The sequence below is a fragment of the Balaenoptera borealis genome (genome assembly GCF_965194805.1).
Source record: "Balaenoptera borealis genome assembly, chromosome: 3".
Lineage (NCBI taxonomy): Eukaryota > Metazoa > Chordata > Mammalia > Artiodactyla > Balaenopteridae > Balaenoptera > Balaenoptera borealis.
Window position 1 is genome coordinate 146,352,925 of NC_138866.1, and position 19,181 is coordinate 146,372,105.

General features: G+C 52.9%; 1 protein-coding gene across 2 annotated transcripts; it reads right to left on the minus strand.

The window, feature by feature from the left end:
• Nucleotides 1-862: 862 nt before the first annotated feature.
• HAPLN3 (hyaluronan and proteoglycan link protein 3) lies at nt 863-17,495 on the minus strand. 2 transcript variants are annotated; one of them, XM_082384304.1, is made up of 5 exons: nt 17,449-17,495; nt 16,732-17,033; nt 6,177-6,545; nt 3,453-3,755; nt 863-2,556 (listed from the first exon to the last, which is right to left on the minus strand). In XM_082384304.1, the coding sequence occupies exons 1-5, from the start codon at nt 17,478-17,480 to the stop codon at nt 2,270-2,272; spliced, it is 1,293 nt and encodes a 430-aa protein (XP_082240430.1). In that variant the 5' UTR covers nt 17,481-17,495; the 3' UTR covers nt 863-2,269. The 2 variants fall into 2 exon arrangements, with proteins under 2 accessions (XP_082240430.1, XP_082240431.1); XM_082384305.1 differs by lacking the exon at nt 17,449-17,495 and adding an exon at nt 8,404-8,585 and having other exon boundaries at nt 16,732-16,863.
• Between the last annotated feature and the right edge of the window lie 1,686 nt (nt 17,496-19,181).

Below are 19,181 nucleotides of genomic sequence, written 5' to 3' on the forward strand. Positions count from 1 at the left end.
CCTTCTTTTCTTAATTTAAAGAGAAGGCAACCATGGTCCAGGGTCTACTGAAGGGGCTCTTAGGTATGGGGGCAGTGGGGACACATTTTGATCAAATGACCCCGAATTCTTGCAAATCCTGTCTGATCAGAAAGCCTGGGACAGTCACACTTGTGGTGCTTTATTTTCATAAGTGTACCTGTGCGTATGATGGATTCTGTGTGTGTGTGAGAGAGAGAGAGAGAGAGAGAGACAGCCAACAGGTGCTGTGTATGGATTTGCTAGTTGGCGTGCTGTCAAAGTACAACTCAAGTGAGACATCTGGCCACTATCCAGAGTTTGGTCCTTTGATTCACACTGTTTGCTCACATAGGAAGAGTCGATTGGTAGAGTCTAAGAACAGAAGCAAAATCAGGATTTATAAGAGGGAAGAAAAAAATTGCAGACAGCCTAGGAACAGTGAATCTTGCGTATACATTTCTGAGGCCAAATGGTTAGCTAGCCGCTAGCACAAAGGTCTGGGCATCCTGCCCTTAAGTAGGCTGTAGGATATCAACGAAAACGATTCCGACTGTTCATGGATTTCCCTCAACAGACCTTGAGTCGAGCCGGAGTGTGCATGCCAGGAAGTGACCCTCCGCCAGCCTCCTCCTTAGAAGGCCAGGTCGGCGCCACCCTCTCATCACACTTGCTCAGCGGGCATTGATTCTGTGTTTATGAAGGTGTCTGGGTGTTGGTTAGTGTGTGCCAGTGTGAGTCTGCTAGTGTCTCCTTGGGTGTGTACGTGTGTGGCTGAGTATTTGTTGGTGAATATTTTTGTGTACCCAGGTTACCTACAGCTCTGGAAAGGATCAGTGGACAAAAGCAGAGGATGCAGCAATGGTCACATAGTAGGAACGCAATAATCATGCAATTTATTGATTAATTAACTGATTCACTGGGAACACGACTGTGTCAGTGGTTTTCAACCTTGAGCCTGCATCAGCATCGAGAGGGCTTGTGCTGGGTCCCACTCCAGAGTTTCTGACTCAGCAGGTCAGGGGTGGGGTCCAGAAATTTGCATTTCGAACACGTTCCCAGGTGAAGCTGGTGGTGCTGGCCACACTTTGAGAAGCACTGGGCTACGTGAAGCATAGAGTGAATTACTGATTGTGGGTGACAGAGGTGTGCCTGTGCAGAGGCAAAAGGTCTGGTTTCCTGAGGCTGACATGGAGGGGGTGGAGGGACAGAGGGTGAGGCACAGAGACGGCTGGTCTCCAAGATCCTCTGCAGGGCACAGCTTCCTCTGGTCTCCCGAGAGGTACCTCCCACTCTTGTGCTGTGTCCGCACAGACTCACAGCCGGGAGTAGGATGGTGGGAGAGCGAGCCAGTGCCTCCAGCTGCTAGGCCAGCCCCCGAGGCAGGGTGTCCCCAGGGCAGGCAAGGCCAGACCAAGGCAGCCCAAAGGTGCAGCCCCTGGCGTTTCCCACCCACTCCAGTGGACAGACCCAGTCGACCTTTGAAGTGTGGGACAGAACTGTCCCCCATTCCCACTGGGCAGGGAGCTGGGCCCTAAGACTAAATGAGATAAAGAGTGAGACCCAGAGCAGGGACTCGGGGTGGAGGAAGGGGTCACAGCACCATTTATTGTCCAAAAAAAGTACACACACCTGAGGGCTGCTCCCCAAATAGGGAAAAATGAGAACAAAATATGGACTCTCTGGAGCTAAGAAAAGGAAAAAATGTGGAGGAAAGTCTCTCTCTTCCCTGGGATGTCACACAGAAGGCCAGGGACCCGCTTCCAGCCCTCGCTCCTCCGCCATGCTGATGAGGGCCAGCTGCTTGCCAAAGAAGCACGAGAGGGCAGGAGGCTGCAAGGCCCGAAGCCCAGCTCCAGAGCCGCCCTGGATGCCCTCTCCTCCCTCAGGCTGAGGCGGAGGGAGGATTGCAGCCACCACGCCCTGGCATCTCGTGCCACTGCCAGCTCTGGGCGCCAGCCTCCCAGGGGCAGGGAAAGGGGCTGGACTCAGCAATGGCAGAGAGCCCTTGTGAGCCCATGAACCTCAAATGTCCTGGAGAGGGGCAGGAGGATTCGTGGAGGGGGGAGAGCCTTGGGGTGTCTACCTGAGTAAAGGGAAGATTTGGGATCTGTGGGATTTACAAAAAAAATAGTATTTAAAAAAATTTTAAGTTGAAAAGTACAAAAACAAAATGAAAATTGCCCCAACCTGCAAGGGAAAATGAACTACTCAATAAATACAGCCCGTGAGGGGATGGGGTAGGCGTGAGTACAGAGCTGGAGCCCGGGCGCTAGCGCGGCCGGTAGCAATAGACGCCATACTTGCGGCTATGTGGGTCTGGGAAACCGAAGCTTCGGACCCCAGGCTCCAGGGACCCACAGTTGTGACGTGCGTGAGCCACAGGGTAGCGGGCACTGCCATCTGCCAGCCAACCAGCGTCGCAACGGTCCAGGCCGTGGAACTTCCAGGCGGCAAAGAGCTGGCCCACCTTGGCGATCTGGGCATCGTCTTCCTGGCAGGCCTCCTTTGCCTCTGCCAGTGTCAGCTTCTCAGGGTGCTCCAGGTAGTACACCTCCCCTGTGGGATGTGGGGCGTGAGAGCTGGGCAGTGGAGTGGGCAGCCAGAGAAGACAACAGGGCCTGGAGCAATGCCAGCCCATCCAGACCCCACCAACCAGCCCCCAAAGACCTGACAGCTCTATGAGCCTAGGGAAATGCCAGGCTGTGGGCATCTGCAGTGGATACTGTTGGGGGATAACTTCCCAGTCCTCATCCCCTCTCCAAGAGTGCCATCCTATCTGCCATGGGGCTGGGGTTCCTCCAGTCATATCAGTACTCCACCCTAGCCCTCCCTAATTACACCCTGGGTTGGTGCCCCACCTCTGCTGGACCAATCAGAGTCTCTCATTCACTCAGACATTTACTGAGCATCTACTATGTGCCAGGCACTTTTCTAAGTGAGAACCAGTTTGTTTTTATTCATTTATCTTCCCATGAAATGAGCTCCTTTGTGAGGACAGACTGTGTTTTATTTGTCTATGATGACCAGTGCCTAGCCTTGGCCCCAGCACATAGTGGGCACTCAGGAAATGTTTGATGAATGACTAAACCAATGATTGGTGTGAAGCAACAGCAGCAAAGCACTCAAAACTCAGCTGGGGGACTTCCCTGGTGGTCCAGTAGTTAAGACTCCGCACTCCCAATGCAGGGGGCATGGGTTCAATCCCTGGTTGGGGAGCTAAGATCCCACATGCTGCAAGGCATGGCCAAAATAAATAAATAAAATAAAGAGCATCCCTAATGAACACCAGGAAACTTAAAAAAAAAAAAAAAAACTCAGCTGGACATGGCTTCAACATGTGCGGGTGCTCCAGACCTCCAGATGAAGGTGCCAGCAGGGTGGGCAGAGAGGTCTAAAAGCTCCCCAGACGCTGCCCTTCCACCCGCAGGCCTGTGCTCAGCCATTCCACTCACCCCTGAGGGCAGCAGCAAAGCAGAACACATCATAGCGGTGCAGGCGGCGGTGGCGTGGGCCGTAGCTGCGCACGCCAGGTGCCAGGCCCAGGCCACCGCAGGGGTGTCGGGCCTGCGTGATGGGGTACTGCACAGAGGCGTCCTGCAGCCAGCCCGCGTTGCACCAGTCCAGGCCTTCCTCCCAGGCCCGGAACAGCTGCTCAAAGGAGGCCACCACCGCGTCCTGTTCCTCGCAGGCCCACTGGGCCTCGTGGAAGTTGAACTGGTAGCGCCCTTGGGGGTGTTGGTAAGGGAAGACCACACCTGGGGAGGGAGGAAAAAGCAGCTTGAATGGGTGGGCCGGGCCCAGCTGATTGGAGACCCAAACCTACTGGGACAGATGCTCCCCTCAACACACACACACACATACACACACACACACACACACACAAAATCCTTCAGAAAAACTCTGTAAACCTGTCATCTCCTGTCCAATATCCAAATCTGAGGCAGAGCCTATATCTGCTTTACACCTCCCTCCCAGAGCTAGACTGGCACACAGCAGTACTCAGAAAACTATTAGCTTGTTAAGGTAATGAATTAATCAGCTAACGAATATCCCCAACTACAGAATGAGACTAAGGCCTAATTCACAGGGCTGTTGCAAGAACCCCAGTGCTATGGTCTCGATGTGTTCCCCCAAATTCAGATGTTTAAATCCTAACGCCCAATGTGATGGTATTAGGAGGTGGGGTCTTTGGGAGGTGATTAGGTCAGGAGGGTGGAGTCCTCATGAATGGGGTTAGTGCCCTTTTAAAAGAGACTCCAGAGACCACCCCCCACCCCCAGCCCCTTCCACCGTGTGAGGACACAGCAAGAAGTCTGCAATTTAGCAGAGGGCCCTCACTTGACCATGCTGGCACTCTGATCTGGCACTTCCAGCCTCCAGAAATGCAAGAAATGAATTGCTGCTGTTGTTTATGTTGCCCACACTGCGGTATTTTATTACAGCAGCCTGAGCTAAGACACCAGTGAGGAGGTACTGCCATCTACAGGAGACGGTGCACTGCTGGGCTCTGGCTCTCCCTGTCGGTAGCTGAGATCTCATCATCTACATTAACACTAACATTAATGTAGAAGCTTCTTAGGAGAATACAAGTTTCCATGTGGGACAGATGGAATTCAGGGGAAGAGGAGGGATGGTAAAAGGTCTTAATAAAGGGGAGGCTCAAGGTCAGGGAGGTCCTGGGCAGGGGGCTTCCCTTTGTGGTGCCAGAGGCTTGTAGGTACCATAGGCTCCCTCAAAAGTCACCATTCATGTTTGAAACTTTACCATAATAAAAAAATTTTTAAACACCCTAGATCCAGTCTCTACCAAGTCAGATGAAACCTTAAGGAGAGGCGGTGTCCCTAGTGCCTGGGACTGGCATTGTTTAGAAGCAGGGCCTGGAGTCCTTAGAATCTCCTTCCTGTGGCCAGGGGCCTGGGAATATCTGGGCCCCAAACCCCCAATATCACCTAGTTCAGGAAGCCAGGCCCCTGGGCAGAGCCAGGTTGAGGGGGCAGAGAGGCCCCTGGGCCTCGACAATCAGCGCACAACCTCCATGTGTGTTTGCAGGGGGCTTATTTCATGCCTGGTTCCGTCCCAAATTCCCAGCCCTTCCAGCCGCAGGAACACGGTGAGGGCTCCCTGTTTCTCTAGGCTGCTTCTGTGGTCCCCAGACAAATGGCTCTCACAGGCTCCCTCCCATCCCCCACCATCCCCAACATCATGGGCCACCACTGGGCCACCACCTAAGCCATGTGGACTGGGGATGCGGCTGCTGATGGCAAAGATCTGCACTGATTGATAGGCCCTTGACTCACGTCTATCCTCATCTCCTCGAAGGAGGTAAAGGAGGAACTACCCTTGTTCTTCATTTTACATGTGAGGGGACTGCAGCTCTGGGGGTGAAGCACTGACCTAGGGTACCACAGCTGGGATGGGAAGGACATTGAGTCAGGTCACCCTTCTCTACATACCCCCCAGCTGCCTCCCTAACAGGTAGGAGATATATGAGGACACACAGCCCCATCCTAGGGACAGAGAAGGTGTGAGTCATGCAGAGATCACAACAGGGACCCATACATAAGATCTAGTGTGTAGAGTTTGGCTGGCTTGCACAGCACTGGTTTGCTTTTTTTTTCAGTTAGATTTCACATAAAAATATAAGCTTCTCTTTTCAAATCAGAAAATCTGGCTGCACTAGGCCTGCTTCTGATGTGGCATCATCAGCTGGGCCTGAATAGAGCGGCTCCTTTCAGATGGGATGAGGGCTCAGGAGTGTGCCCCAGTCCCCACCACTCCCTATCACTCACCCTGGGCTGCCTCATTTGCTTGTGTTGCCTGCCAACTCGGCTTGAATCTCAGCTCTATCTCCATCAGCTGTGTGCCCCGCTCTTGTCCCCCTCTCTCTGAACAGGATGTGAGCAAGAGGGAGTAGAGAGTAGTGGATTCTGGAGCCTGACTGCCTGAGGTCAAACCTCTACTCGGCCATTTATGAGCTGTGTGACCTTAGGTAAGTGACTTGACCTCTCTGTGCCTCAGTTTTTTCAGCTGTACAATAGGGGTTAGAATAAGAGCAGCTTCTTCCTGAGGTTGTTCTGAGGATTAAATGTTTATCTGCCGAAAGCACAGAGGTTTGGATGCTTTCTCAGGGCCCTCTCCCTGTAGCTCCCAGGACCCAGCCCCCACTGGGGTCTCACCCCGCAGCTCCAGCTCCACCAGGCCACTCTCATCCTCCAGCCCATCAATGACCTCGCAGCGGTAGCGCCCATAGTCCTCCAGCCTCAGGTCCCGGATCTCCAGTGACACTTCACGCTCCCTCTCCTGCCACAGATGCACCCGACCTCGGTAGTCTCCGAAGGCGCGGTGCCTCAGCCCAATCGCCACCAGCACGTCCTGCTCCGGGGCCCCATTCTCCGACAGTTTCCACCATTTGATGCGTACGGGCCGAGGAGAGACCAGGGCCGGCTCGTAGTGGTAGCGGCAGGGCAGGGTCACGTTGGCCCCACGGTAGGAGAACAGGATCTCCTCAGGCGTCTCTACCACCAGCTTCACTCCATTGAAGATGCCTGGGGGGAGAGGCGGGTGCAGATGGGGACCTGCTGCAGCACGTCTGTACCCCTGCAAAGGCCCACCCCACCCTCACTCCCAGCTCCCGCCAGGCCCAGGAGTTCTAGATTGCAAGAATGGCCGCAGTGCTGCACCCCTCCCTGTATCCACACGCTCTGCAACGCAACTTTACATCTCCTTCCATTAGGAGATGACTCTATGCCCCCCACCCCACCCCGCCACCTTGAATCCTTGCTGGCCCTGCCACTTGCTTTGACCAAATGAATGTGGTGGAAGTGACTGTTCCGTGGTGCTTGCTCTGAGCCGAGGCTCCAGGAGGCCCTGCTGAGGCTACTCTTTCTCCCGGAACCTTGCCAACCACCATCAGAACAAGGCTGGTCTCACCTGCTGGGTGAGAACATGCAAAGAGCAGAGACAAGCCATCCCAGCCGAGGCCATCCTAGACCAACAAGCCCCCAGCTGATCTGCCTGCCAACCTCAGGCACGATCAATTAAGTGAGCACAGCCAAGACTGAAGAGATGGAGCCCAGCCCAAAACGCTGACCAAAATGGAATCATGAGCAAAATACATGGCTGTTGTCTTAAGCCACTAGGTTTGTTCGGTATAAGAAGCAAACTGGAGGACTTCCCTGGTGGTCCAGCGGTAAAGAATCCGCCTTCCAATGCCGGGGACACCGGTTCGATCCCTGGTTGGGGAACTAAGATCCCACATGCCGCAGGGCAACTAAGCCCGCGCACCACAGCTACAGAGCCCACATGCTCTGGAGCCCTAGCACCGCAACTAGAGAGAAGCCCGGGCACTGCAAGGAAGATCCCACGTGCCACAACTAAGACCCGATGCAACCAAAAATAAAAAAAGATAAAATAAACATAGAAAATATTTTTTTGTAAAAAAAAGAAGCAAACTGGTGTAGCAGGCAGCAAGAGCACCCCCAGATGGGTGGGTGGCTGGGACTCTAATCCCCCTGAGTCTCCTTCCCTAACACACTGGCCACAGGAGACCACAGCCTGCCCTTCACTCTCTGTCCACTGTCCACCACGACTCTTCCCAAACACCTGGAAACACAGGTGAGATGAGGCCAGGACTTCTAGAGATTATAGTCAGGGCTCAGGGGGACAAACAAACACAGAGCCTCCCATGCACCACAAGAACCAGGTTTATGGGCTAAGGCTGGCCCATCTCTAACGTGAGCCCCTCTATAGGGGCCTCATGGTCTCATGACCTTGGGTCTGGACTCGAGAGGTACACAGGGTGGGGGCAGGGGGTATAGCCTCGGGGGTAAGCAGGAGACAGGGAGGCTCCCTGCAGAGGAGCGCATGCTGAAAAACAGCTACACCTAACAAGGCCTCGCCTATGCCAGGGTTCCTGTGAGGATCATACGAGGTAACGTATGTAAGGCACCTAGAAGCATGCCTGACACATAGTAGGTGTGTAAAACCACTGATAAAAAGTCACCTGCCCAAAGCCACGTAGCCAGTAAGTGGCAAAACTGAGATTCAGACTCACATCTCCCTAATCCCAAACCCCCTTTCCACTGGGGAGACCTGGGGAGGTCATGTTTAAGCAGAATCTTGGAAAATCCGGCAGGACTTTGGGGAAAGTATAAAAAGCAAAAATGATTGTCCTACATACAGCGCACTTGGCTCCACATCTGAGGGGCCAGCAAACACGGAGTAACAGAACCCCCTCTTCTGCTCATCTTAGAAACGAGGCTGGACCACTGCACAGCTGGGGGAGGGGCTGCTGGCTTCATACCCTCGCCCCTGTCCCAACCTGGAACCTGCACATCACAGCAGGGGCCAGGAGAGGTCTTCGTCACCTGGCCGAGCCAGAAGTCGACCCAGGAGGCCACCCACCTTCGCCGTGGCCCTTGCCCACGTTCCAGCCGTTGGGACTATTGGAGTAGTAGAAGCCGTTGTAGAAGGGCAGGCCCGAGACGCAGCACAGCGGAAGCAGCAGGACCAGGAGCGGCAGGTCCATGACGTCATGCACGCGGCAGCACCCAGGCGTCCCGGGGAAGGCTGGGGGCTGGGGCAAACTGGGAAGAGGAGAAAAACAAGCCAGTGAGAGAAGCCCTGAGGCGGGGTGGGGGGTGTCGGGGACCCCTGGGTTCCAGCACCCACTCATTCACTCGATCGACAGGAAATTGTAGAGCATCTTGTGTGTGCCAGGCACCGTTCTCGAGGCCAAGGAGACAGTGGTGATGAGCTAGACAAGGTCCCTGCTCTCAGGGGACTGCACCGTGCAGGCAAGATGGGCAACAAGCAAGCCAACAAGTCCTAAACAGGAGTTAGGAGGCAGCAAAAAGACCATGGAGAAAATTAAGCAGGATGAGATGACAGTATCACCATTTTTCAAACACCGGGATTGAACTGGAAAAGCTGTGAGCAGCATTTTTTAAAGACATCCAAGAGACTAGACTAGACTAGAAAACATCAGGTTGCATTCACGGTTAGCGAAGATGAGTCCTGCACTGCAGAGTTTTTGTTTCAGTCCAGAAACATCTGTGGGGATGAGGTGGGGTGGGTCACAGTGTGAAATTATTTCTTATCCTGGGTCAAGGTAAAAAAAAAAAAAAAAATTTAATACCATGCTAGAATACTTCTGGGGGGCTATTCCAGGTTCAGTGGACATGCAAATAAAATAGGCAGCTGGCCCATGGGCTGTAGTTTGTTGATTCTATTTTTTTGTATTGCATCAAAATATTATATCTTTTTAAATTTTATTTTATTTTTGGCTGCGTTGGGCCTTTGTTGCTGCGCACAGGCTTTCTCTAGTTGTGGCGAGCAGGGGCTACTCTTCGTTGCGATGTGCAGGCTTCTCATTGCGGTGGCTTCTCTTGTTGTGGAGCACAGGCTCTAGGCGCGCAGGCTTCAGTAGTTGTGACTCGTGGGCTCTAGAGCGCAGGCTCAGTAGTTGTGGCGCACGGACTGAGTTGCTCTGCGGCACGTGGGATCTTCCCAGACCAGGGCTCGAACTCGTGTCCCCTGCATTGGCAGGCGGATTCTTAACCACTGCACCACCAGGGAAGTCCCAAAATATTATATCTTGATTATTGAGTTTTCTTGCACACACACTCCCCTCCCTTAAATTTGCACATGAAGCTAATGCCTCACTCACCTCCTCCCATCCCTGCCCTGCTCATTGCCATTTACTGAGTACTCTCAACGATTAAAAGGCCGGGTCATACCTTGGAGGAGCTCAGTCCAGGGAAGGGGCAGAGTCATAGGCAGGAGATATCGTGTGGTGAGTACAAAGATAAGGTACAGAAAACTAGACTGAAGACACAGGAGGTAGCCAGGTGGAAAAGGACAGCAGGGTTTGCCCAGCAGGGGGCGCGCAGCAAGTGCAAAGGTGCAGAGGCCAGAGAGCACGTGGAGGGCTGGGGTGTGCTGCCAGTTGTCCATTTGTGACCCCCCCACTCCCTGGTCCATCTCTGCTCTTTTCTGCCCTGCACTGATCACTTCTCCCAGGCCCCCAGGCCCTCTGGCTTCCAGCTAGATTCAGCCAACAGGAGGTACACACAGGAGATGGGCAGGAGGGGAGAGAGGTTGTGTATCTGCAGTACCTGTGTCCCGTCAAGATCACAACTCCGCCGGGCGGCTCCTCTCCCCAACACCGCTCTCATGGCTCTGTAACACTCTTTCCTCCCCTTTCCCCTCGAGGCCAGGGGGGCACCGACTGCCATTGCTTGTCTCTGCACCCCAGCTCCCTAGTTTGTTGCCTTTACCCTCCTCTCTAAATGTCATCGCATCATTAGAATCTCTTTATTGGAAACATCTAGGGTGAATTCTGCTTCCTGCCAAGGCCCTGGCTGATATAGGGGAAAGGAGGGGAGAGGGGTCGGCAGGACTAGAGTCTAGATGCCCCTGTGTGTCAGACCCAGCAGCCTGTCCTTTGTCCCAAAAGCCCTAGGGTGCCAGTAATGGCTTTAAGCAGGGGAGCCACAGGATCACACCTATATCTTAGAAATATCCCTCTGGGGGCTGAGTGGAAAGTAGGGCAGCAAGACCAGAGTTGACAGCAGGCATTTGGAAGTATGACTATGATTATCATGCAGCAACGTGGAAAGTGCTTAGGGTATCGTTTAGAATAGACAAGGCAGAACATAGACTTGCCACTCTGCTATGATTGTAAGTGTGTGGCCCTAAGAATGCCTGTGAATGGGAACCAGAAGGGGAGGGAGCAGCAAAAGGAGAGAAAGGGAGAGGAAGGGAGGGAGGAAAAAGAAAAGAAATGCATTGGCCTGTAAGGGTGGTGGGATTGTGGAGGAAACATTCTTGTTTCCAGAACAGTTAGGAGCTCTTGCTGGGGAGGAAGGAATGGATGTGAAGGAAGTTGAGGGGTAGAATCCACTGTTCCCTTAGGCCTCTTTGCAGAGAGCCCAAGGCCCAGACTTGCCCTCTGTGCCTTGCACAACAGGAGGACACCGTGAGCCTTGCTTCTCATCCAAGAGGAATCCCCAGGTGACACCCACAAAGCCTCTTGGTGACTTGGATCTGTGCAGCCTAAGCACAAACAACCTAATACAGAAGTTTGGACCCCTGATAATGCATTTTTCTGTTATATGTATGCTGTGCAGTTAATTAAAAAAGAAAAGAATTTGGAAATGTGAAAAAAAAAAAGAAGTTTGGAGCAGGAAGCTCTGGGTTCAAGTCCCATCTCCACTACTTAATAGCTGTGTCGTTCTAGGCAGGATTCCTCATTTGTGAAATGGAGATCATAAAACTCACCATGGTATATTTTTCACTAATATGTTCTACTTTTCTCCCATAGTGAGAGAGTTCTACATAAGTGTGTGACCAGTCAGCTGAAGGCTGTATTTCCAGCCTCCCTTGCAGCTAGGAGAGGTCATGTGACTCAGTGCTGGCCAATGGGAGTGAGCAAAAATAATACATGCCACATGCAGGTCTTACACTGAAAACAATCTGGGATACCTTTCCTTGGTATTCTTTCCCCCAACCTGTTGGCAGCCAGAGTAGCCACCTTAGACTCAGAGATGGAAAAGAAACCACAGGCTTAATGACAGAGCCACCCCACCAGCCCTGGACCTCCCCCACCTACACTGTGTCATGAGAGGAAAAAAAAGTCCTATTGTATTTAAGCCACCACATTTGAGTCTCTTCATGAACGTAGCTTAGCCACACTTGGCCTAAGAAATAACTCCACAGGATTGCTATGATCAGCATAAAGATATTAACAGCTGACTTTAATGAGCACTTACTATCCCACTTAATTCTCACCACAACCTCTAGAGGTGGGACCTATTGGTATCACCATTTTACAGATGGGAAAATCAAGGCACAGAAAGATTAAATAATCTGCCCAAGGTCATCCAGCTAGGAAACAGCAAAGCCAGGATTTGAACGCACTCCAGCTCCAAAGCCTGGAACCACAATATCAAACTAGGGAAAGTGATGTGTATAAAGCACATAGTCCAGTGCCTGGCACAGAGCAGGTCCTCGTAGGAGTTAGTTCCCTTTCCCTCCCTTGGGTTTCCATGTTTAGAATGCAGAGAAAAGTGGAATGAGGATGGAGAGGCTGGATGTCCCAGGGTCCGCCCTGTCCCTGGGCACCCAGGGCCTCCTGGAGCAGAGGGGCTCCCCAGCCTCCACCTGCAACGTTTCCAGCCTCTTTCCAGCACCTCATCTAGTACAGATGCTCCCCAGTGAGAAACAGCTTCCCCAGGAGGAGCAAATGCAGGCATTTCTGCCACAAAGTGATCTTTGTCTGCCTGGGAAAAAAAAATATGTATTTTTGTAAAATCATGCATTAAAAAATAACAAGGTTAGGGGAAAAATAAGTTTGGGGCAGACTACTCAAAACGTATGCAACTTTATAACCAGAGCACTAACAAAAACAATAGCAATCCTAAAATAAAAAAAAAAAAAAAAACCAGCATCGTTAACACTCCACTGACACTGGCACCCACGTCCCATCAATCAGTCCTCTGCAGACTTCACCCACCACTGGGGCAAGTGCTTCTTCCTTCAACATGCAGGTCCTTGGGGGCATTGGATTCCAATTTTGGTAAATTCCAATGGATTTACCAAAATTAAAAATCTGACACAGGGTGAAGTCACCTTCTTCAATGTTTTGTTTTGTTTTGTTTCGTTTCGTTTTAACACAGAGGAAATGTCTTTGTAACTTCTTCAGCTGGTTCCAACTTTTATCAGAAAACTTTACGCTAAGTTCTGCTAAGCAGCTAAACCAGCTCTACAGGCATTCCTCCGTCACCAAATCTATTGCATCCTTGAGTTGGGATGGCAGGAGTTTGGATATTGAGAATTTGGGGGATCCAGATAGGGAGGGATGCTGTGTTATTCAAATCTATTTTGAATAAAAAGCTATTCCTGTGTTGGACAGTGAATAGCAAACATTTGGATAGCGAGGGACATCTGTATTAAAGAAAGGCACTTTCTACAGGACTGGCAGCATTTATCATAAGGAATTAATACATTGCTAAGGTTGGTCTGTAATTATGAGAACTCTTGTTTCAGTCACTCCAATACATTAGCGAGCTGGAAAAAAATCACCACCAGACCAATGCGATTCCATGTTTTACTGACGTTGTTCCCCCAGGGTTCTTACCAACCATGGATGAGGTAATTCACAGTTCAGAAACACGTGCTGAGGCAGAACAGACCGTTGCACCTTCTGGTGTCTCCAGAACCAGAGTTCTGCCCTCCAGAACCGCAGAGCTTAAGTCTCCGAGGCACCCTTTCCCAGCCTCAGAGACCTTGGCACACACTCACAACCTTGAGCCTGGGCACCACAATTTCTCCCTGGCTTTTAAAGGGCTTCCATATCCAACAGCTCCCTTGATCCTCCCAAGAGTTCCCCACCCCCACCCTGATCAGCAAGGAGAATTTCATTCTCCCCAATTAATCCACAAGTGAACAGAGACACCGAGGCATGAAGCAACTGTCTAAAGGTGAAACGGCCTGGAGGTGGTAGAGGCAGGACTCTGTTGAACTCTTTTTAGCCAATCTCCATAACAATCTGTCATAAGGGCTGCCTTCTACTTGTCAACACACTTTCATGAACATCATTGCTTATAGGCCTCACAATGTCAGAATTATTATCCCCATTGTACAGACCAGGAAACTGAGGTTCAGAAATGCTAGGTTGCTTGGCCAAGGTTACCCAGGTAATAGATGAAGGAGCTGGGACTTGACCGCATTCACTCAACAGATATTTATCATGCATTTACCATGTGCCAGGCATGGTTCTAGGCACTGGGATTACAAACCAGGGGTCCTTGTGGGGTTTACACTCTAGTGAGGGAGACGGACAATAAACACGATGTGGGATAATGTGATGTGAATGAACATGTGGCACATGATAGAAGAGGATAAAGCAGGGGGTGGGGGGGTCCTGTCAACAGGATGGGTCAGGAAGGCCTCCCTGAGAAGGGGATGGGCAGTGAAGGCATGAGCTTTGAAAATCCCAGGGAAAAGCTTTGCAAGAAGAGGGAACAGCAAGGGCAAAAGCCTACGGCAGGAACAGCTTGAAGGCCAGTAAGGCTGGCGCCCAGAGATAGAGAAAGGGAGGGTGGCAGGAAATGAGGTCCAAGTAGCAGTCACAGGTCCCAGGCTGTAGCCCTGAAGGGAAGTTATGGAAGAGTTTTCCACAGAGGAGTGTCATGAATCTGATTTACATTCTAAAAGGATCATTCTGGCTATCTTCGTACCTCAGTCAAGTGCATGTCCTCATCCTGGTTCTTCCTTTCCAGCTACAAACAGCCCTAGTTCTCTCCATTACTTCTCCAGTCTGAGCACCCACCTTGGTTTACTCCCTGGCTTATTAACACAGCTGCAAACGGAGAGGTGTGATCTGGTTAACATCCCTCTGGGATGTCAACCCAGCAGTCAAGCAACCTTAGAATAGGTGGGGGGATGCCAGGAAAAACAAAATGAGTCTGAAGAAAAGATCAGCCTGTGTCCAGGAGCTACAACCCTCCTTAAGAGGAGTGACCCTGGGCAAGTCATCTGACTCATCTGAACAGAAGTTTCCTTGTCTCCAGAGAATACTAACAGAATACTAACAGGCTCAGGGGCTGAGGACAAGGACCACCCTGAATGTCAAGGCTAAAACACAGAACAGAGTCCTGGGTGTGAATCAGGGGTGGCAATTGCTGCCTAGTTGCTGCCCTGCCCCGGGCTAATCCCCAACCACAACCACTAAGGGGAGCAATGGACGGCCTCTGCTCCCTGAGGCTGGCTACCCTGGCTATCAGCCCCTCAGGACCACCACAGAGATGTCACCAGCTGGAAGGCCCATGTTCAAGTCCAGCCCAGTCACCTTGGCAGTGAGTGGCTCCAGCTGATTTGGGGTACCCAGACTTGGGCACACAGGTCTGGGCCCAGCATTAGGGCTGGACACACCTGCATCCTGCTGTGTGACCTTGGGCAAGTTACTCAACCTCTCTGGGCCTCCACTTCCTCCCCTGTAAAAAATAATAATAGTAGCACCTCCCTATGGGTCTGTGGTGAGAATTATAAAGATAAATTTTGTTCAGCCCCTGACACACAGCAGGTGCTCAACAAACAGTAGCTAATACATATTGGCGGAAGACATAGTGACAGGCTTCAGGCTCTAGAATCAGATTGGCCACCTGGAATCAGTTCTGGTTCCACCCACTTACTAACAGTCTGTCGCTGGGAAAGTCCCGGAGCCTCAGTTTTCTCATCTGTAAAGTGGCAGTCAACAATAATACCAACCAGAAAAGCTTTTTGTGAAGATTAAGGAAGAGAATGGCTACTGAGCACTTTGAAAACTGCCTGGAGGGGGCAAGTACTCAAAAAATATTAGCTATGATTACTACTGTTAACAGTTTACAAAGTGAGTCTCACAAGATTTCAGTAGATTGTTCTGTCTCACTGTCTAGAAGAGAAGCAGCCACTGTTGGGGAAACTGAGGCCAAGGGAGGTGAAGACCCAAGGCTTTATCTTCGGAAAACAGGTTAGAGAAAATTCAGGTCTCCTGACGGCCCATCCCTTGCTTTTCCTAGCACCACTTGCCTTGGGACCCCTCCACACACCAGAATAAGCTGAGCCCTGACTTGGAAGGAAGACGGAGCTCCACGGGACCACCCCGACTACACAACTGGGGAGTACAGGTCTCCCAAACACCAGCAGAGGGCAGCATTGCCGCCCAGGTCTCCAGCTGACCCGGCTCCCCGAGAGGAATTTGACTTCGGTGCCCCCTGTTTGGGCAAGGCTTACACGGGCCTTTGAAACCTGCGGTTCCCGGAAAGTGGAAGCTGGAGGTGTTTCCTACCAGCATTCCCAGCCCACTGGCCCATGCAAGGCCGCGGGAAAGGGGCCAGGGCGCCTCTCAATCACCTCCCCCCGCTGCAGAGACCAAAGGAACTCCGGAGGTCAGCGCTGGACGCCAAGGCCCAGACCGGGTCACAGGCTGCTGGAGACCACCCAGCGAGCTGGTGACAGAGCTGGGACCAAGTGCCCGGAGCTGTTTCCTTCCTGGCTGCTCAAAAGCCCTAAATTCCTCCCTGAGCGATCCCATCTCCCACCCAGGGCTCTACCCTCCGCCCTCCCTGCCCCTCTGCCGTCCCTAAGACAGAAACCCCAGTGAACCCGGACCTGAAACCGACGGGCAGCCATTGCGTTTGCCCTGGGATGGCCAGAGCAGGCCGGCAGAGGCCGAGAGGCGCAGGTCCGCCTGCCCGCTGCCTCAAGAGTTGTCCCCAGCCCCTGCCAGGGTTCCCGCGGACCCCGGAAGCATCGGACAGATGCCCCGGGGCAGAGCCTGGCGGGCGTTGCGCTGTGCTGGAGGCTGCAGGACGGCGGCAGGATGAGACGGGAAGGGACCCGGTGGCTCCCGGTGGGAAAGAGGGGACCCGGGTAGTGGTCTCGGAGGCCACTGGTTTCCCTCGGCATTTGCCTCCTCGCGAACAAGGGTCTATGCACAAGGGTCCCACGCAAGTCAGCCCGCGCCCCGCGCTGCTCTCAACCCACTGGCGCCGGGGGAGCCCCCCCCCCCCACCGGCTCTGGCGATCACAACCCAGCTCCTCTCCGGCCTCACGGTGCCCAGCTCACTCCTCCGGCCGGTTCCCCAACCCTGCCCCGGGAGGCGTGGGGCCTGCAGGAGACCCAAAGCGGGAAAGGAGGAACCGGCCCACAGGGGGCCCCAGGAGCCCGGCCACCTCTGAGACACGTACCGTCCCCAGGCAGCTCCTCGACGGCTCGAGCGCTCCAGGCTGCGGGCTGACCGGGTCCGAGGAAGCAGGCGGATTTGGGGATCTTGAATGGCCAGAAAGGAAGCGGCGGCGAACAAATCCCCGCGCTCCCGCCGGGCCAGCCCCTTAAAGGAACACACGCCCCTTTCCCTCCCTCGGGCTGGGCCCAAAGGGAGGAGGTGCTACACACTTGGGCTGTCTCCAGACTCGGCTGGAAACCACCCAACCCGCAGAGCTGCTGGCCGCGCTGGGAAGGGAGTAACCAGGAGTTGAGGCTGTCACATCTGGGGGAAGGAAGTGGGGGAGGATGGAAGAGGAGCGTTTGTAAAGGGAGGGGCTCATTAGAACGCTCTGGTTTACCAAAAGCATTGGGATTAAGCAGGAGGAGCCCCTCTCCACACTGCAGGTGGACTATGGCTGCCCCCCACCTGCAGGAGAGGGAGGGGTGAGCGTTCTGTATACCCGCCTTTCCCCCTATAGAAGGCAAGGGGGCGCTGACATCCCTCCTGCCCCTGAGTTTGACCGTCAGGAAATCACCAGTCAGCCTCTTAACTCAGTGTCAGGCTCAGGGATCTAGTAGGTGGGGTTTGAATGAGCACTGGGAGGAGGAGGAGCACAGGATGGGGGATGGTGATCCCAGCCGCCCACAGGGGCGGTCAGAAGCCTTTCTGACTGGTCCTCCAACAGGGGTGACCCTACCTTAGAATCCTGACATCTGTCAGCACAGCCATCCAGCAGCCACCTCCCAGGATGCCTCTGTTTGGACAGGGTGTTTTCTTTCCCCTCCAGACAAACAGGAGGCCTGGCCTGGACAGCCCCTTCGTTTCCTCAGCAGCAAAGCCTAAGGAGGTCCTTCAGCCTTGGCCAAGTGGTCACTGAACCCACAGCCTCTTCCTAAATACACCTTGACAGCCTGTGTGTGTGTGTATGTGTGTGTGTACACGCATGCACGCTTTACATACACACAGCCAGGAGCAAATCAGAGCACAAAGAGCTGTGGTGGACAAGGCTAAATTGCACAAAGTGAATGCCAGCTTGATGAGCAAAAGGGAGCCAATGAAAGTTCCTCCATAAGGAAGAGAGACCAGTCTGTGCACTGGATGCAGGACAGATTGGAGGGGGAAATAGGACACGAGTTCCAATTAGGAAAGTTGCTAGCTTTCCTAACAACAATGACCAAAGTTTTTGAGGCCTCTGATGGGCCAGGCTTTACATCAGTGCTTATGTACATTCTCTCCATCAGTCTCAAGGCCATGGAGTCGGTTCTATTATTTCCACCTTACAGATAGGGAACTGAGACCCAGAGAGATTAAAGTAAATTGCCCAAGGTCACTCAGAGCCAAGATTTGAACCCAGGTTCTCCAACTTGAGGCCTTGCACTCCCAATCACTCCACTATATTTAAGCCAGGAACGGAAAGGAATCTAGACTCCTGGGAGAGGCGGGTCAACAGATGCCAGTGCTGACAGCCACACGTGTAGGGAGAGGAATGGACAGCAGAGAAGGTCAGTTTTGTAACAGCTAAGCAAGTTTAATGTCCCAGCCACTGGCAGGGCTGGCCAGCAGGTGGAATCACAGAGCTGGCTCTCGGGACTGCAGTCAGGAATAAAAAAGTAAATTTGTGGAGGTGATAGTGAACACTGTGGAAGTGGAGCGGGCTGCCCAGGGAGAGGAGCCAAAGACAGAAGGGGTCAGGAGGGAGGGGGCCCAGGTCCAGGGTCCCAGGAAGGGGACTTTCAGAAGGCTATGGCCAACACATCCAAGGCTGCAAAGATGAGCAGGAAGAAGGGACTGAGAGGTGGCTCAGGCAATTCCATAGTCACCTTGGATCTCCTGGGCCGGGTGGGGGGCTTGTGACACCAGCCCACCCAGCCAACCAGCCAATGAGACTGGCCCACAGAAAATATTCAACGCCACAAAGAGGGACAAATTGACAGATGAAAGTGACGCTTGGAAGTGACGCTTGGTTTCCCCTTCTGCAAGTGGGACTCCTGCATTCTAACAAGGCTCGAGCTGCAGTTACTTATTGGGGAGGCATCCAAGAGCAGAGATGCAGGAGGGAAAAAGCTGTTTCTCCCACTGTCTGCTAAGTCCCCAGGAGAGGCCTGAACAGGTTGGGTGGTAGGAAATGCTCCCAGGAGGGAGTCCTAAAGCCAGCAACCACCCAGAAAGACTGACTTCAAACCCAACCCATGCAGCTCCACGGAGGAGAGCTCTGAAACAGGAAGGAGTGAGCCAATAGACCCCCAGAGGTGGGGAGCCCCACAAACCCAGTTCATTCAGAGACCACAGCCTGGGCCTTTTATTCCATCCCTGCCCAGCCAGGAAGCCCTGGCAACAGGAGCTCTTGGGGGGGAGCCACTTCCAGACTAATTTCTCTGATGAACTTCCAACAATGCCACACCCTCCCTTTGGCAGCCACATGGCCAGATC

Bases quoted from the DNA above. Each gene is read 5' to 3' on its own strand.
- HAPLN3 (XM_082384304.1), bottom strand. From the start codon at position 17,480: ATGGCTGTGCTGACAGATGTCAGGATTCTAAG. The intron at 3,756-6,176 runs GTGAGACCCCAG...CTCCCTCCCCAG, and splicing joins GGTGGAGCTGGAGCTGCGGG to GTGTGGTCTTCCCTTACCAA. The intron at 2,557-3,452 runs GTGAGTGGAATG...CACATCCCACAG, and splicing joins CTTTGCTGCTGCCCTCAGGG to GGGAGGTGTACTACCTGGAG.